The sequence below is a fragment of the Hippocampus guttulatus genome, chromosome 19 (genome assembly GCF_054856545.1).
Source record: "Hippocampus guttulatus isolate MCC_2025c chromosome 19, RoL_Hgut_1.0, whole genome shotgun sequence".
NCBI lineage: Eukaryota > Metazoa > Chordata > Actinopteri > Syngnathiformes > Syngnathidae > Hippocampus > Hippocampus guttulatus.
This window is the reverse complement of record NC_141279.1, coordinates 3,238,490-3,264,874: the sequence shown is the minus strand read 5'-3', so window position 1 is coordinate 3,264,874 and position 26,385 is coordinate 3,238,490. Positions and strand designations below refer to the sequence as shown.

The window sequence follows — 26,385 nt, the reverse complement described above, 5'->3', positions numbered from 1 at the left end:
TGAGGGTGAATAGATGTTGACACAAAAGTCTGCACAGATGATGAAAAGCTGTGTAAATAGTGTCTTGAAAGGACTTTTGTACAATTGTCCTCATCTGCTGCTTGTAGTGAAGACGGCACTGTAAGTAAACAGCTTGTTGACCCTGAGTTTCTTTTTCCTTTTCTTTCTCTAAAGCGAGTCCAAATCATTCAAGTTCGGGTTGCGGGGTTCACGGTGTATGCCCTTGTGCTGAGGAGTGTGTGTGTGTGTGTGTGTGTGTGTGTGTGTGTGTGTGTGTGTGTGTGTGTGTGTGTGTGTGTGTGTGTGTGTGGTCCCTTCTGTTTTCTCTGCATAAGCATCTTTAGTCACACTTAAACGGTAAGCAGGTTATGTGAGAGCCTGCGAAAGGAGAGAGTCAAGTAGCTCTTATTTGGCCCACTGTCTGTTTATCTGTTCAGTACATGAGATGCCTTGCATCTTTCTGTCTCTTGCTCTAGTGGTCCTCATCCTTTTGCTCCATATCTCGCCTCTGCAGCATGAGGACGTTTAGGATCACATAAGAGTGAAGCGAGGCCTCCCTATAAGACACTCGCAGAATTTTTCCATGCGTGGCTATTTGCTAGTAGAGGAAAAAAATGTTTTTGATTCCCTGTGATAAAAATAAGATGCTGAAATGGGGCCATTTGAATTTTTGGCGGGGGGGGGGGGGGCTTCTCAATCTCCTGCACGGACTCCATCGAGTCAGTTTCTACTTCCACCACGTCAAAGACTCCTCTTGTGTGCTGCATTGAAATGGAATGAGTGAAGATGCTTTCATTGCCCACAAAGCTTGTTGGCTGTGTTCACACCCACAACGGCGCAAACTGCATGTTTGTAAGGCAACGCATCTGCGTCAAACGTGGATACCGATGTTTTGTGCACAAATGAGTGCACATGTACGATTAGTAAATGAGGGTCATTGTGAGCATGGTCCTCTATCAGGGGCAGCGTCAGTGACCTAGCGAACAAAATTTCCGCGAACAGACCCCAAAATTCTGTTGAAAGTTTTCCCAAAAGATAGTATAGCTATGTCTATGTGTACAGTGATTTTATTCCTGTCATGTATAATGTTATTTAGTATCACAGCCAACCACTTTCTGAATAGTCTGCAGCGTGATATTTTTTTCCCATCTCGGAATGATGCGAGATGGTTGCACAAGGCAATACACAAAAATGAACAATTATTGTAGTCGTTTGTAACGCATGCAACTAAGTTACAATCTTGGTGTGTGTGGCTCATCTGAACTTCCTGTCGACAACTGGGGTTTGCGACACACAGAATAAACAATTTAGAGCCATTCAACAATCTTTTGCTGACTGACTGGATAGAGGCATTGGACGCTCGATTTCAGTCAAATTATCATTATGACTACCCCACTTTTGATGAAAGGGTTTTACTTTCTTGTGACAAAAATGAGACCTAATTTGAGAAGCAAATTGAACTTTCAGAATGATCCTCTTATATCAAAGCCATGTCATTGGCACAAGCTTTCATTTGTGCCCAGAAGCAACAACGCCTTGAGAACTTGAGGGTACAGGGCCCCCTGAATAATTCATGAGATGCAACTCAGCCCAAGGCCCGCTGTTCTTAAATTCATTGGACAACACTGTCTGTTCCACGGAACATGCCAGATTCTGCACCTAATATACGGCCCTATTTTTCAAACACTGCTCATCTCATTATCATCACCATATGTCACTCGCTTTGGCTTCGCTCATTAACGCGCCACTGTGCTCCAATTAAAGGAAATGCAAAAGAGATACATTGAAATGTGCTTTTTCAGGAGCCAACGACACCACGTCTTTGACTAATCCTCCTGAGTCTGCCATTAAACACACAGGACTGAGATGAGAGGAGAAGGAATCTTGAAAAGTCTGTCATGGGAAATGTCTTGGCGACGTGACAACAGAGAGAGTGGCTGTTAAACACCTAATTGTTCTTTCCTGAGCATTTCAAAGCACAATGGCCTCAATCCTTTTGCGATTGGACCCAGATGTCCTCCCGTCCTCATTTTTAAACACCATTGATTACGATTGTACCACCCCGATTGTTTCTATTATCTTGTCACCATCCGTTGCATTGACTGGATTTTCACAGCATGTTGTTAAGCCCGGCAGCAGAATCAAGAGTAAGAAAACGTGAAAGCGGTGTAGGGCAAAAAATAAAATAAAAAAAAAATTAAAAAAATCACTAATCGAGGTGAAAAATGTTGCGATAGGAACTTTCGCTGTCCTGTGAGACACCAACATCCCTTCAACGTAGCCTCGTATTTTTGGCATATTCCACAGTTTTCCTTTTTACACAGCACACTGCAGTACCCTTTTTTTTTAATCTGCATCCCCCTCTCAAGCCACAACAGATGGGACAACCATTTGTAGCGACATCATCATGTGTCATTTCAACTCATCTCACACTCATGTTAATTGCAAAATGAATCCAACTTGTGGCATGCGTCGTGCTTGAGTGATTGGACAAAACCCACGTGTGAAGGGCAGGCGAGCAATAAACAGGCCGAGGAAAAGTCAAGACCGGGTAAGTGTGGACTAACGGTCATTTTATATTGAAATGACATGATCGACAGCATCAAATTGAACTCATTCACTCCCAAAGACGTTTTCAAACGTCTTTTCAGACTTGGTCCAGAATTGGCTGGTACTGAATGAGTTAATCAATAAAGGAATGCGCTCACGTTGATAAATAAACGGTGCGACACAAACACCATATTGGCTACGGTTGCCATTATCGTTCCATATATTCACCCGATCTACTAAGGTGACGGTGTATATTATTCAGAGTCAACACAGAGCACAAGAAAAAAAAGAAAGAACTGCTCCACAAACGCACGTGATGGACAAAAGCTTCTCTTATTCATCATGATGATGGAGCACCACTCAATGAAAGAGAACATCACAATAACATCATCGAGGCCGTTTGTGTGTCTCAACGATCTTCTGTCTCATTCACACAAAGAAGACTTAATTAGCTTTGAAATATTGCCCTACTTTATGTAAAAAAAAAAAAGGGTCTCCTCCATTCTTTCCCCTCCCACATTGACAGGATGCTAACACCGCATCGTGCTGTCATTCATTAGTACCTTCGCCTAATGGATCGGTCGGGCATCCCCATCCGATGTGATGAGTCAGCAGCGAGAGCGCTGCTGCTCCATCAGCTGAGGATGACATCCTGCTTGAGACAAAGCGACACAGACGAAGAGTGGCAGGTAGGAAGCAAGGCATGGAAAGACGGCCATGATAAAGGATGCGAGTCTGCACGGTGGGGCTGACATCTCTGACAAGACGTCAACGGTTGTGACCCACTTAGCACTGGCGGACAAGACGTGATGCTTTTTCACTTGACTGGCACTGGTGTTATTGGCACTCATAGCAAATATGAGAAGATCGTAAACAGTGGCATGTTGCAGGACCTAATCATCGACGGCGGGGAAGCAGATGGCGGCCGTCACGCACCGGCCATAATCGTTGATGGGGGAAGACTGTGATTCCGGTCGGGGTGGATGAACCCTGAAATAGACCAGCCTTTCGGGAATCTCCCAAAACTCACTCTGGTGACCACACCCTTGGCTCCACTACAAAAAAGATTATTTCTGTTTATTTTCGATCGCGCTTGTCTTCTTTAGGGTCGCAGGTGAGCTGGACTCTATCCAAGCAGACTTTGGGCAAAAGCCGAGGTAGACTCTGGACTGGTTGCCAGATCATATGAATCGATGTTCTTAAGTTTACATTCATTAAATCGGATTTTAGTGGAATGTAGTCATAATTGAGAAACTCTCCAAAAACGATACAAAAACAAAGCAGTACTTATCGCTATCATTTTGTCCATAGTCATAACAGTGGCTCTCGTCTCTCTTCAACTGGCACTTGTTGCCAATCCTTCAATGGATGGCACAGAGTGAGCAGCCCAGACCAGAGTTGGCCGTTCCAAGCTTTTTTGTATTGTTTCATTTAGCAAAGACAAAATGCTTGCCAGTCATCCCATTCACCGGAGACTGCTGTGTTTTTGTTGCCATTTAGATTAGTTTTGTTGGCTTCTGCAGGTGTGTGCGCGTGTGCGTGTGTGTCTTGTTTGGAGCTAACCTGCGCTACATTGTGCTTACCCACACATATGTCTTGGCACTTTCAATAATATCACATATTTCGCCTTTTGTCTCATTCTGTTTGTTGTACCTGGCCGTGATGTTCCGGTATATCTTGTTTGTTTGACCTTTTTTGTCTCATGAATGTTTATCCATGTACCAAACCCATCCCATTATTAAATCGTGTTTTTTTTTAAACTCTCCTTCACATTAAGCAATGCGACCGAGTCCTACCTCTCGTATTGATCTGAACTTAAACCAAAAAGAAATTTTGATTTTTGTATCTTTATTCAAAGCACATATTCTATTCCCGAAAAAAGAAGTCACTATATCCAAGTTGTTGGGGGGGGTTCTGACATAAACTGAACTGATTTGCTTCATATTTAATCCGGCTGCCTCCGCGGTAACAAAGTAGACAGACTGAAGGCAGAATGCTGATAGTATTTAATTACCTGCAGCCATCCCACTGCAGTTTTTTATAATCTGCTCCTCTGGCTCTGCTGAAGTGAATCTTTGTCTAGAAGCTTTAGTTTGCTGCACCCGTTCTTCACGTTGAATGCTTGGCAGGTGTGTGTATGTTGGAACTCAGCTGTGCGGGACTTTTCCCAGCCTCCAAAGACAAAGATGGGGGCAGAATCCAGAGTCTCCCAAACCACACTCACAAACAGCCTGCCAAGCAAAAACAGCAGCAGCAGTGGCAAGTGGATAAGAAAACCATTGTGCTAATTGGTGAATTTAGGCGACAACTGTTGTTTGCCATCCAAACAGCATTATATCAAACAAATGATTCCTAAACTGCAATTAACAGTTTGGGGAACAGCGAAAAGTTAGTTTCATGCATGCAAAGCGACTATAAACTATAACAGTACTCAATAAAACACAAAACACCGCGATGCTAACAGCTCAGTGCTCTGGTCGTTAGCACGTCTGCTTCACAGTTCTGAGCTTGTATCTTTTTCTTTTCTGATGGACTTTGCCTGTTCTCCCTGTGCTTGAGTGGAATTTTAGCACTTTATAAAAACATGCATGTTCGCTTAAATCAGTGGTTTTGAATTATTTTCTGTCATGCCCCCCCCCTAGGAAGAGGAAAACATCTCGCGCCCCCCCTTCCCTCGAATGACTAAATAGTATCATTTGTCTATAAAATTGTAAAAGAACACCTTTGCATAACACTGTATCCTTATTAACGTATAAGAGAATAAAAAAGAAAGAAATACGGACCAACTTAAAACAAAGACTAGCTTTAGTAACTGGAACAGAAAAGATTTAAAGTGCATCTGAAATTCAAAAATGACATTAAATCCTTAATTTAACTATAAATATTTTTTGACTGACCATGTCAAACCATACGAATACTGAAAAATAAAATTACATAAAATCAATAATTAATAATGCATTCAAACTAATCACCAACATTATCTCAGGAGAACAATATTAAAAAAAACTTTAACCAGCAAAACAAAAATATATTAAAGTATTTGTGCTTTTTATTTTTTTATTTTATTTTTTTTAATCAAAGATGATGTCTGGATTAATGGCTACAATGAGCACGTTTTGCAATGCACAGCTTTTCGAAGCGAAGTTTGAAGCAAGACACAGCAACTCTCGGCTCCTCTTCAATGTGTAGCCGGGACTTGTATTTCAGTTTACTGAAGTAGCAGTCACAAAGCGGCATGATTTTTGGCAATATTCGGCACGTTTTCGCTGGGAAAAAAACTGTAGCAGCTTATCAGCGTGATTGGGGTGTAATGTCTTTAAGTAGTGCATTCATTTATTTAGCTTCATGCTGTCCGCAACCAACATTTTTAGACACAGTAAACTCACCGATCTTTCCTCGTCTGCCACCGCAGTCACAGTGAAGCCAAGTGCTACATACGCCTCTCTTATTTCCTCGCTCTCTGCGCAAACTCTGCCAATGAGAGCGCCACTGCCCCCTAACGTAGTGGAGGTGCAACTACATGTTATTTTAGGACTAAGAAAATAAAAAAGAATGTTCCCCGAGGTCAAACACGCCCCCCTTGACGGCGCTGAAGACTACTTAATGAACGTGAGTGTGAATGTTTCTCCACGTGCCCTGCGGTTAGCTAGCAGTCGGTCCAATCAGTCAGCTGGGCTAGGCTCTGGCTAACCCATGCACCCCCAATGAGAACAAGCGGTATCGAGTAGTCGGATTTACATTAGTCAGTGGGATGATGACAGTAAACTCCTTTATCTGCGGTTTTAACCAGATTGTACATTAACCACACCGCCCCAAATTTTCAAGGACATCCACTGTGACTACCTTACTGCTACGTTCTGCCTCTCTCATGCCTTCTCACAATATGCTTTTCTCATATCAGCAAATAGCAGGCCCGCATAGGGCTTATCTATATAATTATTTATTTGAGTACAGGTTTATCCTGCGTGGTGTATTCCTTTAATCGTTATCCTCGGTATGTATCTCGCTGCATGATTGCCTTCTTGGCCAGCTGTAAATGGAAGGTCAGTGCGCCTTTACTGCACCATTGAAGCACACAAGAGTTTATTGGCTACCTTTCCCCTGCTTCTCCCAGCTCATGAACGATTTGGAGGAACATTATTTCAGGAACCTCGCAGAGGCCCAGAGGGACTCCTCCTCACTAAGAGATACAGATTATCCCCATGGTGAATACCACACTCCACTGCGCGCGCCTGTCTGTTCCGGCCGCAAACACACATCGGTGACGTTCTATTATTAGCGACGTAAACTAAACATGGCATGTATTGATGGACCTCGATGTAGTAAACGTCTTGGGCAAGACATCCAGACTCCCTTAGCGAGATGAGGCTAAAATGGAGAGCAGAGTGGCAAAAACTAGGTTACTGAAGCAAGGAAGGCTGCGTCACTTGATTTGTGGGCAGGAGAACACGAGCACTGGCAGGAGGTACAGTGGACAGTGTGTGAGTGTGCATCGTCGTGTTCCATTTGGAAATGTCTTTGTGCGAAAGACTATGACTGCAAGAGTAAACATTACAAATAGTGGCACCGTCTACTTTACTCGAGTTGTTTTTGTTTTTTGGAGGGTTTTTTTACTCCTTTGTGTGGGTTAGCCTATTTGTGCAGGAGCTTAGCGCTGCTTTCTGTGTAAATACCTTTGTACCCGTTACAGAATGCTTTGTCACATAACACGTGCATTCAAATTCTTGCAAGGGAAATGGTCCTTCAGAGCGTTAATGTAAATCCTAAATACGGTACGGTTCGGTTCAGCTCGCCAACGTACGACTTGGAGTGGGACAAGCTTGATTTGCTTTTACATTTTGAAAATATATGAAGGCTTGGAGATCACCCTGTAATGGATTCATCATCTTGGGACAAATGTTATTATAGTCAATGAAAAGTAAAATTGAAAAGCCATTTTTTTAACAAAATAAAACATCAACAAAAATGATTTGAAATGAGCAGAAACTACTATATTAAACTAATTAAAGGTATAATTATGGTGAAAATATCTTTCTTTTCCCCAATTTCGAAAGTGAGCTTTCGGAGTTGATTTTAAACATGTTTATGTTTGTATATCTGTAGCTACAGAAGAGCCGAAAAGTTATTTGAACATTGTAGTATTCTCTTTATTTTACTACACAATACTTAACGACCTTTTTTTCCCCCTTGTACTCGACAAATACTCCGTGTAATTCAAAAATAAATAGATACATAAAACACGATTTTATTTTTAAGAAATAAGAATAAAAATTAACCACTTGTACTAAAAAAGAATTCTGTAATCAATTAAATAAAAATTAAGTATAATGCAAATTTCACAAAGCCAGGTGCCCACCCAAAAAGTTAATGTCCTTTGTCAAAGGTTGCAAAAAAAAGTTTTGGATAAGATGCATTGGTGCCTTTCATGAAGCTGTTGAAAGATATTGTGGGACAAGTGGTGCTTTTAGATATTTTTCACAGAGGATAAAGAATATATGCCTGTCAGTATTTTATCGCCAGTCTTCATGTGATGCTGCACTGTTTGTGTTGAAGTATCCATTGCTTTAAGCGCTACAACACCATTACGTAGATGCTATTTGTTCTTGTAAAGCAAGCAAACTTCATGGCGAAGTTGTGTGATTGTTTTAAATACACAACATGTAATTCTCTCCGTTTTATCTGTAGTTTGAGTATAAACTTCAACTGGGAGCAGAATGGCAGAACTTGAAGTATCTTTTTTTGAAGAATTGTTTATTTTCTGCCAAACTGCTGCTTGGTGTAAAGCGACGTGAGTTCAGTTCAAGGCTGCAAAACTAGTATTTAATATTTTTGCCAATGTCAAAGCCAAAAACTGGCCAAGTAAAGGCTTGTATCTGGAAAGCTTGGCAAGTAGGTTCTGTAGATTGCAAAATGGAGGTCTCCATACAGTTTTGACCAACAAATTACGCACGTACCACTGCAGTTGGGACCCGAATGTACTGTAAAGGTGCAAAATGTGACATATTGAATCCTTTTGGGCCGCTTCACAACTTTTGATGTATGAACCACACCTCAAAAATATGTGGGTTACACTGGTTTGTACGGTTAGGATGAGTAGCCAAGAGGTCGAATTGCACAAATCAGTTATTTTGGTACTTGTCACAACCAATGGCGGTTGAAATTTGAATAATTGACCCATATGTGATGCACTACATACAGTATTTCGGCACCACAAAGAGAGTGCCACAGAAGAGTGCCAATTATGCGGTCGTGGACCAATACTGAAAAGGATAAGTGGTAGAAAATGGATGCATGACAACTTAAGCCATTTGAAGCACACGAAAAAAAAATTTGCCTGCACTAAGAAGCTGAACCAAGGTGTAGTGCTTGGTAGAAACTGCAACAGTTGTGTCATGGCAACAAGAAAAGTGAAACGGACAAAGATGCCGATGAATGCTGCAGTGCAGCGAGGCAGACATGCAGGGGATGGCTCCTCTGCAACAAGGTGGGGGGGGTTGGGGGGGGGAGTGGGTCACTCGGTAATCACATTTGGGTAACCCCCCCAAACCCTTCCATCCAACCATCCGCCCATTCATTGCCACGAGGCCTGACTGCACTGCCAAATAAATAAATAAAATCCCTCGCAAACTCGCCTCGAGCCTTGAGCGAGAGAAGCACAGGAGGCGACGTTACACTTACGAAGAACCACAAATTGCTCTTGGTATACGAAATGTGAAATGCACTACTTGCTCCCATCTGAATGTCTCATGATAGGCCTGTTGCTTTTGCCGCTACGAACAACAGTAAAACTGCATGGGGAAAAGACGTGTATGTACTGTATATGGCGTCGATTATTTTTCTTTTCATTGGCTTTCCAATATAATATCGACGCACTCCTTTTCAGTCCAATTTTCTCACAGAAGCTAAGCGATAGCCGGCCGGGGTAACAAGATTTGCAACTTCTCACAAGGGTGTACAGAATATGCATATGATGTTGACAATAAGATTATGCACACTTTGTTTACCACGCAAGCAATATATACAGTATAAATAATATATGTGCTTGCGGCGCCCGGGTGCAACCCCCCCGCCTAAGAATTCTAGACCCACGCATGTCTTCCCAAATGAACGATACAAAAAAAATGCTAAAAACATAATTATGATATTCGTTTTAGTTCACACCTTTTAGGTAGTAACTGCTAACAGCCGCCAATAATAACCCCTTGAACACAATAACGAAACTGTATATAAATGTGTTATCCCGAAAATATATTAATAACTTTATCGCCCATTTGAAACAGTATTACAAGTTGCTTCATATTAAAGGGGAAGTCAACCCCCCCAGAAATGTCTTGACAATATGTTCTATGCTGCCCTACTAGTCTAAACAGTGCGTTCTGATTAATATTCTGTTTCTGGATAATGTGTAGTAAAATCACCCTATTTTGTCCACCTCAATGGGCGGCCATTTTGCCATGGAAATTACGTCACAGTTGCCAGGGCTCAGGTAACGACCAATCACGGCTCATCTTTTGAAAACAGGTGAGCCGTGACTGAAAATTACTTGAACACTGAGTAACTGTGAAGTCATTTTCAATCAAGAGAAAGTGGCAAAATGGCCGTCCCCTGAGATGGCTAAAAAACGGGTGGATTTTGCTGCTTGACTCATGTTCCACAAACACAATATGAATCAGAATGTCATGTTTAGACTCGTGGAGGCACATCAAACTTTCCCTTTAACTCATTCACTCCCAAAGACGTTTTGAAACGTCTTTTCAGACTTGGTCTAGAATTGGCTGGTACTGAATGAGTTAACAACTGTCAGTTGGCTGAATAAAACGCTTCAAGCATGTATGACATAGGTCTCCAATATCAATTCGGGAGGAAGCCGGACTACCACACAAGTACAGAGAACAAACAAATTCCACACAGGAAGGCGACAGAGCCGAGATTCAAACCCCAAAGCTCAGAACTCTGAAGCAGACGTGCTAACCGGTAAGCACAATTCAACTTTGTTGCTTGTTCGCCTAATTATAAACAAAATTGTCCATGGGTGTTAATGCTATGTTCTTCACAGTATCTGCGGCTGACGGCTACTTGAAAATATATAATTAATTCAATTACAATGCCGCTAGCCGAAATTCCAAATCACCATTTATGCATGAAAACTTTCAGATTTTGTTTATATATCGGGCAAAACCATCAAACAGTAGTTGTGCTTTTTTTCCCTCAAGAGAAGAAGATAACCGTGTTGTTTTTATTTTCGAAACGCAGACTGAACTGGCATGAAAAGCATTCGGGTTTAGGAACCAGTAGATATTGTGGGTCAGAGGAAGCAGTCATACATAAATCAAATCTCTCGGCGCTGCTGCGCGCATTGAATTATGTATCATTTATACCTTTAAACTGTTGATCTTAGGACAGAGCGGAGCCAGTGGAATGATTTACATGACATGAAAAGACGGATGACAAAGACGGCAAAATATATTGGAATTGAGATGTCACCTCTGCTTGTTTTGGTGCGCCGATGATTCAAATCAATCCAAACATGCAGCCCAACTCGCAGGCTGGCACAGCCGAATAAAATCCAATTTTGTTGCTGGTTAGAACATGAGAGGAGACAGGCAGAGGTTTTTTATCTTTGAGCATGATAACTCTTCCATTGTCATAGTTTTGCTCTGTCTGTCATTTTGCTTCCACCACCGGCTGGAGCGGTGGGCTTGCCTCTTCGGCGGTGGACCTGTTTTGTTTACATTTGGTTTTCCTGGTTCTTTGTCGCCAGTGATTTTTTTTTTTTTTTTTGAGAAATCAATATTTCTGTTTCGTAATTTGTCTGCGTTTGTGGGATCCGCACACCATCCGGTTCGTTTCCGAATCTTGTCACCCATGGATGCGAACTGCTCTGATTCAGCTCCTACTACTGCTGTTTGTGAACATTAAGTCCAATTTTCCAAGCATATTAATATTTATGATCGAACCATTCACATTGGAGCACACCTGCTCATTTACATGTTCCCATGCGTGTGCTACGGGGCTGCAAGTGGACAAAACCACTGCAGGGTGGCATCCAGATCTGCTGATTATGATGAAACAACCGTGGCCATGTTTGGAGAGGATGCTGTGCAAACTGGGAGGAGAATGTCAAACTCTCCACATCTGAAATTGAAATGAATTACTTGACATGTTTCCCTGGTCATTCATTTTGGTGAAGACGGCACGGTGGGATGGAGGTCGGGCATGCTTGCCAAACAGTTGTGATTTTTCAAAGTTTGAATCACTGCTCTGGCCTTCCTGCGGGGGGGGGGGGGGGCATTTTGCATATTCTCCCCGTGCTTGTGTATTCCTCCCACAGTCCATAAACATGCATTAGGTTGGGTGCAAAGTTATAGTTAATGAAACAGCTAACATGAAACTTTTTTTATTAACCTCACTGACCTTGTTTTAGAAACGGATGCATAGACTAAAACGAACGTGAAAGCTTTGACACTCTATCAAAGCTACAAGTTTAAAAGCAAGTCGGAGTCCAATCCAGTTCGATGCAATGTGCTTCCTAATTTCATTTACAGGTCCAAGCATCGATTTCTTTTTTTTTTCCTCCATTCTTTATATTCAGTTTTCTTTATCTTGAGCTGTCTGCTGTTTTAAAAAAAAAAAGAAATCACCTGTTCAGCTGCCTTCTGCCAAGCCCGATAGCATAATAATGCAGTCGTGGGAGGGGGGGGGGGGGGGACATAAAGGTGGCGGAGAAGGATCAGATTATCCCTTCATTCATTCTCCAAGATTCCTGAGGGACTGTGATTCAATCGTATCCTGCTGCTGAAGTTGACAGAGACATCCAAAGGTGCGTCTCCCTTGTGATGCCTTTCATGCTTCTCTAGAATTCTTGTTCCTGCGCTTTGTGCCGCACTCCCCTTTTTATTGCCTTATATTTTCCGATGCAACCATTGCAAGGGTAACACCGTAGGCATCTGTATGCATGCAGATCTGCGATGATCTGGCTCGGTTTTGTATCATACTGATAGGGCGTTTCTAATTGACGGGATTACAACTATGTGGGAGGGGCAAAGTATTATACTGTATGATGCAACTCTGTTCTACTTTGCTGCAATGTTATAGGATGCATTTGGTCTTGAATAGCATTAGATGTGCAGGTGCGCATCATGTTGTGACCAGACCAGAGAATTTTCTTTGTCATGCTCGTTGAGTCCTTCGGGTGGCTTTTGGAGATCTCCAGGCGAGTTGCCATATTCCTTTTTACTAACGAGTGGCTTCTGTCCGGCCACTTTACCATACAGGCCTGATTGGTGGAGTGCCAAAAAGATTGTTGTTCTTCTGCAAGGCTCTCCTCTCTCTGCTAAGGAGCGCTGAAGCTCTGACAGAGTGACCATCGGGACCTTCGACCCCGATTGCTCAATTCAGATGGGCGGGCAGCTCGAGGAAGAGTCAGGCTGGTTCGAAACTCCTTCCATTTACGGATGACGGGAGCTGCCATGCTCATTGGAAGCTTGAAAGTAGCAGAAATGGTTGTTGCTTGCTGAAGCACTGTATAGACTGCACACTCTATAAATGGTGGTTCAGAGTCTCTTTAGGCTCTTTGTCGTGATATTGAAGTGGATTGTGGCTGTAAGGTGATACCAGGTGGACAAAATAAAGTACAAAATGTCACAGTCCTTAAAAACAAGGCTCCCAAAGCAGTCTATTAAATATCCTGGTCTAAATTCCTTCTTCGGAATTTTGGCTTTTTGTTGTGTTCACAGCTTGGAGAGTGTACATCTTCACTGCATTGTAAGCTTGTTGCATTTATTCAAATAACTCGTTTATTTGAGTGCAAATGAGGGGTGGGGTGGGTGTGGGGGGGGGGGGATTTTCCATCTCGAAACAATAACACAAGGTAGAAAGCACAACTAATTTTGACGCTTGGGAGAAATAAATCCTGAGGAGAAAAAAACAAACAAACCGCAGTTGGGCGAGAGCTGAAGCAAGATGAGAGCTGCAATCGGAACAATAAAAAAGCAAAACTGCGCCATTTCGGTGAAGTGTTCCAGGTTGCTAATCTGCAGACGGGAGTAAGATCTGTCAGAACGAAAAGCCCAGCATCGTGACGCATTTCCACCAGCCACATGTCCCCCTAGCCGCGGGCCAGCACCCAGCAGGGCTGGAGGTGGTGGTTGTGCTGTCCATATGTATGCAAGAGAGCAGCAGGGTGAGCTCGAGAGGGGCGCCAGCGTGGCCCTTCCTCCTCCGGGGCTGAGCCAGGCCATACTGACGCCTGTGGGCAAGAAAGGGGGTGGGTGGCGCCTCCTCTCCGAAGACTGGGGTGCAATGAACGTGACATGCTGATAGGGGAGAAGGTTCACAAATGCGCCCTCAGCATGAGCTTTCCCAGCCTGTGGGTTTTAAAACGCTGGTGGCAACGAGCAGATCCGGGCATATCTGCTGCTTGCCCCCAGGCTGCGGGCATCTTAATTGGAGTGCATCACATTGGGGGTTGCGCCATCGGTTTAATAGGGCCATATTATAGAAAATGGACTTTTTAATTGTTTGCATCCAAATAGTTGGGACTCCGGTGTGTCTGTACACCCATAAAGTGAGAAATTACACATCCAATTAAATGTGAGCAGCCGTTTTTCTTTGAACTACTCTGAATTGTGATATCACAGATGGGCTATTTATTTATTTATGTATTTATCTATGTTCATCCATCGTACCACCATGACACGGTTAGTCCAGAATTATTGTTTGTGTTTGATGCAGACGAGAATTGATGTTTTGCATTGGGCTGATTCATCCCAAAAAAAAAAAAAAAAGTAAAAATGCACACTTTTGCCCTCGCTCACTCATCACGAGTTCGATTATTTTTGTCATTCTCGAACAGCGCTGCAACGCACCCGGTTGTCGCAGTGATAACGTGTCATAATACAGCAGATACAGACAGAACATTGGAACCATTAGAATAACAGAGCTGTAATAGACGCAGATTACAAAGGATTTACCACGGCACAACACAGCCATATGCTAAGGGAGCCCGTGTGGACTAACAATGCGAGAGGAGCTTCGCCTACACGGCATGCTCGACAGTCAGCACTATGATTGTTCACCGGAACGTTTTCGTTTGAATAACAAAGATGCCCACATTCAACTGGGCAAACGCATCCTCGCGTCACAAATAAAAAAAATAAATTTAAAAAAACCCTCCACTCCAAGCTGTGTCTTCAGCCACGATGTTTTGGTTAATAATTGGGTTTGCGCTTGACTTACTGTGACAGAAAAGTGTCAAAATATTTGCGACTCTCATTATGTCAGAGCATTAAAAAGAGTCAGTGTAGCAGTTAATTGCCAACCAGTGGTGATAACCACCTGTTTCAACATACAGATGGGAATTCCTTTCAGACCATTCCGTGACAGATCGGCTGCGCGGCATACAATAGATAGTCCTATGGTGCTACAATTTATGTAAATAAGGGGAACAGATAAGGAGAGATGGATGCAATTTAGCTCTGTGCACTCGAGATTTGACTGGAGTGCACCACGGGTCACGTGCCTGGCATTTGCATGCGACAGCGTTCGCTCTAAAAGTACTAAGCACATTAGTGTACACACTTGGACACATCAACACACTCCCGTACATAATTTCCTGTCAAATGCTACGCAAGATGCGACTTTCTCACAGTAAATAACATCATTAATATTCATACTGATAGAATGGGGGTGGTGGAAGCCACGAGCGACTGGTGGCTTTCCTTTTTTTTTTTTCACGACACGAGGTCAGCGGCGTATCTGAAGCTCGCTTGGAACTTCGATTTAGTTCCCCCATCGTTCTCATTCATCATGAAGTGGCTTTGTAACATCGACTGACAGACAAACTAATTCAACTCGATTCTGTGAATGGTTCCTTTTACGGACGTGACGTTCCGGTCACGTGATTGGAACTCCGGGCTGTTTTCAGTGTATCCGTTATCGGGTGAAACAGATTTTTAAAAAAAACAACCACTTAAAGGTCATTGTGGACCGTCTTGAATGACGAAGCAGACACACGCATTTTCTATTGTTTATATTCGACCGTGAGTTCAACATCAACAACGTGGGGAAGACCCTTAAAACATTGAGGTAACATATCACGCATGCGCAGTCGATGGCAATGCCCAGTACGGGAAGCCAATGCATTGCAAACAACATCCAAACAACGATAGTGGTAAATACGCCACAGTCATGAAGCTGCAAATTATACAAACGTGCACATATCTCACCAAATAGAACAATCTTAGTTTCGTGTTATAGTACACAATGTCGCGGGGGTTGTTTTGTTTGTTTTTTGTAGCGTTACAGTTAGTGTGACACGAACACGCCCACAGACGCTCGGCTCTCCAGAGGAGTGGATTTGTCTTCAGAGGTTGCTTGGAGCGTGAGCAAAGACGCAAGTTGCTCCTAAATCAGTCTGCCTTGCCTGAGACAAAGAAACCTTCCAGGCATCGTCAAAGAGTTGCGAGAACTGACGGTGCGACGGAGAGGTTAGCGATTGTGAAACACGTCCAAACGACATGACTTCAAATCGAAGTTTATCCATCCATCCATTTTCCGAACCGCTTGATCCTCAGTAGGGTCGCGGGGGGTGCTGGAGCCTATCCCAGTCGTCTTCGGGCAGTAGGCGGGGGACACCCTGAATCGGTTGCCAGCCAATCGCAGGGCACACAGAGACGAACAACCATCCACGCCCACACTCACACCTAGGGACAATTTAGAGCGTCCAATCAGCCTGCCATGCATGTTTTTGGAATGTGGGAGGAAACCGGAGCACCCGGAGAAAACCCACGCAGGCCCGGGGAGAACATGCAAACTCCACACAGGGAGGCTGGAGCTGGAATCGAACCCGGTACCTCTGCACTGTGAAGCCGACGTGCTAACCACTGGACTACCGGGCCGCCTCAAATCGAAGTTTAACGAGTGTAAATTATTCGCTGGCTTGAGCTTGTTCCCCAGTGGTTGCATTTAACGTGGTCATGAATCAATCGTGTCATTTCGAGATGAGCGAAGTCATACACCGACGCAACAATTGCGCAGCTGCACGAGCTCTTCATTTAAACCTGCACAAGCTTAAAACAACGATGTAAATTAGATAAATCAATTGTATCAAACAGAGGAATTCCTCTTTCTATGGTGATGCTTATTTGGGCCATTCAACCAAATTGGTGCCATTTGCGTCCCGCAATTACATGAAAATATATTTTACATGCAAGTGTCCTGCACGTGAGGTACCGGGTTCGATTCCAGCTCCGGCCTCCCTGTGTGGAGTTTGCATGTTCTCCCCGGGCCTGCGTGGGTTTTCTCCGGGTGCTCCGGTTTCCTCCCACATTCCAAAAACATGCATGTCAGGCTGATTGGACGCTGTAAATTGTCCCTAGGGTGTGAGTGTGGGCGTGAATGGTTGTTCGTCTCTGTGTGCCCTGCGATTGGCTGGCAACTGATTCAGGGTGTCCCCGCCTACTGCCCGGAGATGGCTGGGATAGGCTCCAGCACCCCCCCCCCCCCGCGACCCTAGTGAGGATCAAGCGGTTCGGAAAATGGATGGATGTCCTGCACGTTGCTATGTCTTGTGTTTAAAGTTAACATCGGTATCGGCAAACAATTAAAACCAAAGAATCTGACTTGGTGCCAAATAAACTTTGTCTAGGTCGATAACATGTCAATTAAATTTTTATCTGTATGGTACCATTGCATTCAGGGGGTTCATGTTTGACCTGATAGATTACGCTGACGTTCACTCAAATCAACCCGAACTAGACCTTAGGGGCGAGATGACTGCAAGCCTCGATCCTCACGTAAAAGCACTTAAAATCCACTCCTCTACCAGACTCCTATTATTTCTCATCATTTGCTCAAACTACAATTCCTTCTCATTTCACAACTTCCCATCACGGTCTCACTGCGTTGGCAGCTTCCTGTCCACGCTCCCTCTGTGCCTAAATTGAGTGGATTTTTGTCAAGTTGATGGTGGCTGTGCGGCACCTTGGTCCTCATAAACAGGCATCTAATGGGGTCTTGGCGATGCTGAGGGGCCTCACATTAAGATAATTAGGCAGGGAGAGGGCGCGGGAAAGAGGCCCTGGAGAAAAAGACGAGGCACTGCTGAACAGTGTGACATACTGCCTTGTTACGTCGTGTCTTGCTTTTGCCTGGTAGTCTTCTTAAAGAGTAGTTAATCCTATAACTTTGTCAATTTTTTTTTTTTTTGTCAGGTTGTCACACACGATAAAATCACTTGGATCCAGGTCCAATCAGACTATACATCAAGTCGATGTACTGTATAGTCTGAGTAAATTCAACACCCCACTTTTTTTGCATCGGAATAGTTGAGTCTCTGTCATAAATCGTTTTATCTATTTGTTGAAGTCAGTCCTGCACCTCTGCACTGTTACGTAACAGTGGGGCTAATTTGCATAATAACGACCCCAACACCAGGTTTCTTGACCGACGACCCCGTCTGAAAGACTATCATTGCAGGACCCTTGTTATCACGTCAAAGTCAAAGAGTAAGCAGAGCTGCATTGATTTTTTTTTTTTCCTTTGATGCGAAGTTCAAGTTTCTTGAAACTTAATTGCTCGGTGAAAATGTCAACATGGTGGGATCTATTTGGGTTTGGTGATGCGTCCATGTGCCACATAGGCGCAGTGTGGTGTATAAAATTCTTGATCTTTGGGGTGTTTTGATGGAAGCATATCAGACACACTCTATGTCAAGACACCTGGGAACTGTTCTGAATTGTAAAAAATAATAATAATAATTTGACTGAACCCTTTCAGGGACAGCTTATCATGTTATCGGGTTACGGGGTGCATGAAAGGATTACTAGTGTACTTTGGTTGCTTATAGTTTTTCCTTGCTATTTTTTGAAGATGAGCTTCAAGCAGACAGCGCGACAGTGCAGGCACATCACAGATAGCTTGGTCCTGCGGAGTCATGTTCCCTTTCACAGTCTCTCTTCGCCTCTGTATTTTCAGCCTGCCCTGTGAGTCGGATCTGTAACTGAGGCGCTCGCTTCCGCTCTGACACTCTGCAATCTGATGCGAAGCAGTGAAGGCTCCAGTGACAGCGGGGACACAAAGGTCAGCCTCCTTTTTTTTTCCTTTTTTTCCTTTTTTTTTAAAATAGGGAACACCAAGCTTCTTTTTGACAGGTCCGCTTGGTGCATGAAAAGAAAAAGGTAGCACACGCCATAAAAGTGTTCAGACGCAAGGCGCAGATGAAGTATTTTGCAGACGGGGCCTTTTTTCCTCACGCCTGTGAAATCTCACAAGCAATTACCTATTAAAATGTTATCTTTCCCCCATCTCGGAATGTTTAGGAAAAGATTATAACTGCTGGGGGAAGATAATTAAGACCGCAAATGGGGGGAATTGTATTTTGAATACAGTGCACCGTGTGCATGCGGCGATCTCTTTTGTCTTATTAAAGCTAACTGCGCACCTGAAGCTCTAATGTGAGAGCCCCGATCTTCGATACATCACTGTCAATATTGATTCAAGTGCGGGAAATCGCTGCGATGATTCATTCATACTAATGTACAATTAACCTGTTAATTAAATCCGACTGGGATGCATTGCTGGCTTAACCGCTCACCGTAAAGCGTATTGCGGTAGTATGTTGAGCGTGTGCGGTTGTGCTCATAAGTTGACATATTTGAGGGGAATGTAAACATATCAACATTGTGCAAGATTTCACTGTGGCCCATGAGGTGTCGATTTTTGACGCTTTTCTTGGACACGTTCAAAGCAGTAACTTTTTCGGGGGTGAGCCAATATTCCATCCCCCCCCCCCCCCCACCCCCCTCCCCGTTTTTCAAAAGCATGCATGTCAGCTTCATCAAAGACTGAAATTGTTTATGGGTGTGGATGTGAATCCGAATGCTTGTTTATCTGTATCACAACATTACGGAACCTTTAGAGGAGGGGTGTCAAACTAATTTTTTGTCGCGGGCCACTTCGAAGTTACGCTTTCCCTCGGAGGGCCGGCGCAAAATCTCAGTTATTTCTTACCCAGGACAATTTGACATTTCGGTATGGATATCAGCAAGAATCATAACAGCTGACACACATGATTTGCTCCCGCGGGCCACATAAAGTCACATGGGGGGCTGGATCTGGCCCCCAGGCCTTGACTTTAACACCTGTGCTTTAGAGGTTCCACTATACTGGCGTTTCACTTGGAGATGAGATCTGAGGATTGTTTGGAGTGCAAATAGACCATTTGAAATGTATCCTCTATTGGGTTTAAATTTCCCAAAGGAGGGGGGCAGGTGGGGGTCCTATGCATACACACCTAAGTCCTCAATTGTAAAAGGAAAAAGCCTTCACAGAGCTTCAGAGATGGCTGCTGCCACCAGTGTGGGTGTTTGCCACTAAGATCTTTTTTACTCCACATATTATGCTGCTACCCTCTCCCCGTTCCCACTTCCGCTCTCTCTCCGAGGCCCCCCACCCCCATCTTTTTTTTTTTTGTCTCTTCAGCTCTTTGACGCTGAAAATGAAGCGCTGCAGGATTTTGAGCCTTTGAGGATTCCAACCGACGTTATTGGGTATTGAGACAAAGTCAGGCAGCCAGTCCGTCCAGCTGGGGATATCAAAACAAGAAACTTGTCCATTTTCAGAAGGCTGCCAGAGCCCCTACAAAAGGCGCAAGAGTGCCCGAAATCTCAAATACCTCCGGCCATTGCCCGTACTGATTAATATTGTGCATCTCCCTTTTTGTTGTTAACATGCAATCGTAGTTAAAAGCAATCACAGAACCAGCCAAAGCGTGATTGTTAGCAGTTCTGAGTCCCCATTGACAAATGAATGAATGATCATCAGAGATCTATTCACAGAAAGAAAAAGAAATTGCATTCGTTGACTGACATGCACAAAAGGAATTATTTCCCCAAACGAGGACGGCAGCGAGTTGCCAGAGCAGGTCCATTGATGTCAGTAATAAGGTAATCATGCCATAAGCTTTGATCAATATATGCGCTCGGAATAGATTTTACAGCGCAAACCTGTGCTACATGGGGAACAAATCCCCTTTGTGCAGCGCAGGCGAGCGGCCCATTTAACCTTAGCACTTATCTTTACATTGCAATTACCAACCCTCCATTATCCTCTTCCCTTCTCTTTGCATTCACGCTGACACCGCCGTGCCCCTTTTCAGTCTATGCATCATCTTATCATCATTTGAAACAAGAAAATATGTGTCTATATCCAGCAAAATCCATACCTAATTTCTCCCCAAGCCAGCTTCCTCTCTCTCTGCCCCCGTAATGAATAGTCACTCATGCCAGCGGAAGAAGCCCTGAACCAATCCGGCTGCCTGTCTTCTACGGAGGCTTCCTTTTTTTTTTTTTTTTTTTTTCCCTGCTCTCAGAGGTTAATAACAGTCCACATGATTACCCACAAGCTCGAGGATTAGAGCGTTCATAGAGTGTAGATTCCGCACTCCAAATAGTAATCGCCATTTCACAGGAGCGTCCACTCAGGTGATAGGCCATTCCACTATCTCAGCTCTCCCACTGTGAGGACCAAAAATAAAAATAAAAAAAAAGATGCCCACTCGCAAAGAGCAAAAGACCGCAAGTGTATTTGTTTATTTATTTATTTATTTTGGGTCGTTTCATAGCAACAATTTAACTAATAGCAACCGGTTAAAAAAAAAAAAAGTATTTTATTTATTTTTGGGCCCAAGCGATGTATAGTACTGTCCTTACCAAGTTATTTCCTAGTAATGCCTATTTTGATGCAGCCATTTCTTATACTGAAAAGAACGTGATGTTTAAAAAAAAAAAAGAGTTCATTTTAATGTAGCTATTTGAAATAAAAAATAAAAAATAAAATAAAAACACACACAATTAATGATACTGACAGCAGTCGGTGCTCGGACAAGCCCATAAAAGAACAGTGGTGACTGTCTGTGCTGGCTTGTAGAACATTAAGGAAATGTAACAGCAAGACATAATGAACACTAATCGTATCACTAAGTGGAAGTTGTGGGCGAACATGAAGAATTGTTGTAGGTTGCTGTTTTAATGACTTACAGCTACTTTGAAGTAGTTGGACTGCTGCATACTAAGAGTGCATCATCAAATCCGTTCATATTTGCGTGTTCATTTTGTTTGATCTCGGATGTTAAAACACAATGAGGCTCGGTGGAATAGTGGCCCGCGGGATATGCCCAAAAAAAAAAAAAAAAAAAAATGGATTGCGTTCAGATGCTCTCTGTGAACAACCACCCTTGAAACTCCCAGCCGGTACACCATCTCCCCCTCTCACAGCCGCACACCCGCTTTCCTTATTCCAGTGACATCATGTGGTTATAATGCATAATCTGATCAGTACAAAAATAAATCCAACAAGTATGCGGTAGATAGAAACGCGCAGCGGGGTTAAAAAGCATCACATGAGCGTGTTTCACCATCAAACTTCCTCCAGCATCAAAACATTCACATTCAAGGCTGCACTAAATGAGACCCCCCTTTTTTTTCCTCCCCCTGCCACATAGCCCCCAACAAACTTACGAAGGTTCGCACCCCTGGAAACATAGTGCTTGGAATGCATGCCAAGGGTCTCCTCTCCTCGGAACGGCTCACCTGGGCACCCGCCTTGCAGCACACTGGCCACGGCCCTGTTGGAAGGATATAAAATAATTTTTAAAAAAAGTGATAGAACCATGCAGCATTATTTCACCTTTTTGTGCACCTTCATTTCGGTGTCCGGTCATCCTATTTGTTATTAATGAGCGTTTGGATTCATACTTTCATATACAGTAGCACTTGCTTAGTACAGGATGTGTTCAAATCCCCCATGGACGTGTGTTTATGTGTGTAATTTGATTATTCAGCTGAACTGCACGAGGCCTATACGAAGTAGCGTCTTTCTACGCGATTGGTTGCATCGGCGGTGCAAGATTGACACAACTACTTAGTTCAAATTCATTTACGCCCCCCCCCCCCCCCCCCGATCATTGCACATGCTACGGTTGAGCTCCAATGAGAGCATTGGCGGAAATGGAGCGCGATGCTAAGACTCTGGTGAAAGAAACCGCCCCCGCCTGTTGACAGGAGCGTGGCTCACGTAATGTTATGCCACAGCACGGTTGATGCATAAAGCTTGGGAGAGAGGAAACAGTTTTGTTTTGGATTTTGTGTGCAAAAGGTGTGCACGCAATTGATTTAATGTAGAATCAAACGGGCAAGTTTGAACAAAAAGGGGGCGAAGGTGGGTTTTAATTTTGGCCGCTACGAGAAGGAATTAGCATTCAACAATTACCTGGACATGTTCTCTCTCTGTGGACGATGCGCCTTTTCAAGACCCAATTTGGTGAAAATCCCCACCAGCGCCATAATAGCCACAACTCCACATATGATGTAAACAATTAAGTTCGTCTTGTCTTTGGCGCTGTCGTGCATCTTGTTCATTTTCTTATACGGGGTCTGGCCGGTTTTCATCCACAATGGGGTGTCGTAGTTTTTACAGGTGCTCTGATCCAGTCGAGAATGTTTGTAGGAGCAGCAGAAGCGGAAGCCACAGGTGCCGCAGCAGTATAAATAATTGCCCGTTTTGCAAATAAACGGAGGGTCCCACTGTCCCATCACGTCGTAGTAGCCTCGGCATTTGTCCTCCGTGTGGGGGGTCTCCTCGGACACGCTCTCCTCCTCGGTGGAGCCGTTGGAGGTGGCGATCATCACGAAACCCCCGAGCAAGCCCGGCTCCCCGTCCGCCTTACACACCAGAGCGGTAACTTTGAGCAGCAAGAAGCCGAGGAGAAAGGAGTCGCCTCTCATGATCGTTTCCTCCTCCGTTCAACTTCAAGCTGAAACGCCGAGACTCGAAGACGGGAGGCGGTCATTCCACGCCGAAAAGTCCAGAAACATACACCCAAACAGCAACGCGCCTTCGTCCGAGCTGATGAACATCTTAACTAACATCATCCATAAGCACGCGAGATTCAAAGCACTGGATGCTCAGTGTGTGTGTTCTCAGTAAGATTATTATTATTTTTTTTTTAAATCAGCCCCTCCTCCCAAAGTGCGCTGCGCTTTACGCATCCATCGGCGCGCTCTTACGCACCACTTGCAGCACTGAGAAGGAGAGCGCAGTGAGAAATGTGGTGGGAGAGCCTGGTGCGCTAAAGAGAGGACGAGGAAAACAAGGGGGAGGGAGGGGGAGAAAGAGAGAGAGAGAGAGAGAGAGAGAGAGAGATGGAGTCAACGTTCTCAATACAACTTTATTGTCAAATGTGCAGTATGTGCAACATGATGAAGTTTCTTCCCTCTCAAACAGACAACATGATTATTATTATGAAATCATGTGATTTAAAAAAAAAAAAAAAAGAAGACATAGACGATCCACTTTACTATATGTTGGGGCTTGAGACAAGGAATGCTTTGAGAGTTATTTTTCCCAGCAAATTTTAATCATAGATGGCTAAAACCCTAAACGTATTTTTGACGCCGAATTCAAAAATGGCATGACTGGTTTCTAAAGCACGTCATATTTTTGAGATATTTTCAAGTTTTGTTTTGAAATTTGACATATTCTAATCAGAATTGTTCGTGTACTAGCGAAATAAGGGCAGAATCAGGGCAACAAAAAAAAATCTAGAACAGTTTATTTGTATCTCTGATTGAAAAAAAAAATAGGACAAAATTGTTGAACAGCAATAAGTATTAATAAGAATTGTTTTGTAGCTCATACGACTTAAGTAGAGTAGTGCAATGTATGAAAATGGGTAAAGACCGCCCTTGTTTTTCACCGAGCTGTAACTGGTGACGTCATGGTAGCAGTTCAACCGTTTGACGTCACAGTATGGCCAGTTCACGTTTCTCACTCGGCTCATTTGTTCTTTTCCTTTAGGGGAGAAGATCTGTTTGGAAAAAGTTGAGACAAAATCTTCAATGGAAGCTTTTGGGAACCCAGTTTTGTGCAGGGTCAAACCGTTGCCATGATAACGCCTTGAATAACAATCAGGATGATGATTTATCAATTGATCAAACTCGTGTTTCTTCTAAAGTGCAACTTAAGTGATTACATGGTTAAAATCGACACTCACAAGTTCCCATGCACACACATACGCAAGAGTAAAATAAAAAATAAAAAAAGACTTATAGCAAGCTTCAGAGGACCAAGAATGTGCCCAAATACAGCACAATAAGATAAGATAAGATAAGAAAACCTTTATTAGTCTCGCAATGGAGAAATTCCCGATTCACAGCAGCAAAGTTATGAAAGGAAGAAGTAGAACAACAAAATATAGGAGCTGCTGGAAAAGCAGCCACTCACGCGGCGCCATTTTGAAGTCAAAATAACAAAAATAACACAACACACAGGACACAGACAGTCGCGCAATCTTCACCACTTTTCTGCATACACTTTGTTGTCTGAAGCAGTTATAGATGAAAGAAGAGAGGATCAAAGTGTCCTTTCACCAGTGGATCAGAGACTCTGAAAATGTGCACACGTGTGCTACAAGCTAAGTTTTGAAAGCAAACGCGAAGCTATAGCGTCCATTGACGAAAAAGAGATTGGCTCACATCTCCTGTCCCATGTAAATCCACTTCAATTCCAAGCCGCGACTCCCAGTTCCACATCCGCATCGGCGCTCCGCGCTAACGCTCCTTTCTTCTCATCGTCGGCTCCTCAAGCCTTACATCCATCCAGCCGCAGACCGTTCAACAGCACCGATCTCTCCGCTGAACAAAGCGGGGCTGTGAAAAATGCTGCCCATAACAGGCGCAAGACACAAGCGCCCGGGACTGTCCAGCAACGACAGTCAAATGGCGCCGACATTCCTCCCAGGCAAAAACAGTGCTGGTATATCCATGCTGCCGAGAAGGCGCAACCACCAAGCACAGAGTTTCCTCCTTGATGAATGTTGTGGCCAAAAAATGCTGAAAAAAGTCCGCATCAGGTCCACACGACCTAAAAACAAACACAAAGTGACAAAACAAACCAAAAAAACAACAAAAAAAGCAAGGCTCACAAGAGCACTTGCCGACGGCTGCCTACTCGGGCGCCATCTTGACTTCAATACCGCATGGTTCCAAAATACTTCAGAGTTTCTGCAAAACTAAATCAAAGCACTTTATTCCTTAAACTCGTCTGAAGTTGGCAGATGATGCAAAGGTTTCACTTCATGAGACGTCGTCAGACATTTTTCCTGAGTTGAGTGGCCACGTTGCAACCACAAAGTGAGCTGGTACTTGAATACCGACGGTCTCGTGTATGTCACAATCACGTCAAATTCAAATCCACTAATTTTGCAGGCTTTTGCACTTCAAAGTCTCTTGCATGCAAACAAACTTCTCACTCTGACGACCACTCTGGATGACAGACAGAAGAGAACGTGGTCTTTATTGCTGAAATCAGAAAAAGGAACACAATTATACTGGAAGCAATTGCACGGTAGTTGTGAAGACGAATGGAACGGATTCGTTTAAAAAGGTATCTTCCTGAATCTTTACAGATAGAGGCAAGAGGAAACTAATCACACAGGCGTGATCACATTCACCACTTTCTCTTAGCTACCATTTAAAAAAAAACTGAAATTTGTTCAAACAGAGTAGGGCACACTTGTCGGCGACGTCTGAGGTAGTCTTTGCGCTCTGTCGAACTGGTCCAGCCTTTGCGTGGCACAGTGATCTCATCACTCTGCAACTGCAGCCTGTGAAGGGTGCAGACCCTGAATTGAGACATGGCAACAGAGACAGACAACCGTTCACACTCTCAGTGAGTGGGAACTGCACTCACACCGCCTGCACAAAATTCGGGCTAGTGAACCATGACACCATCAGAGACTTGCCACTGCATCTATTTTAATCTTCAACAGGCAAGGAC

The 26,385-nt window shown here is 43.7% G+C and overlaps 1 protein-coding gene across 1 annotated transcript in view; it reads right to left on the bottom strand.

The window, feature by feature from the left end:
* shisa9a (shisa family member 9a) overlaps positions 1–23,630 on the bottom strand; it is a 38,893-nt gene extending 15,263 nt beyond the window's left edge. The window contains exons 1-2 of the mRNA XM_086099371.1: positions 22,819–23,630; positions 22,068–22,174 (exon numbers count right to left, since the gene is read on the bottom strand). Coding sequence (XP_085955497.1) covers positions 22,068–22,174; positions 22,819–23,333 — 622 coding nt within the window. The 5' untranslated portion in view covers positions 23,334–23,630. The remainder of the gene's footprint in view (positions 1–22,067; positions 22,175–22,818) is intronic.
* Positions 23,631–26,385: the final 2,755 nt, after the last annotated feature.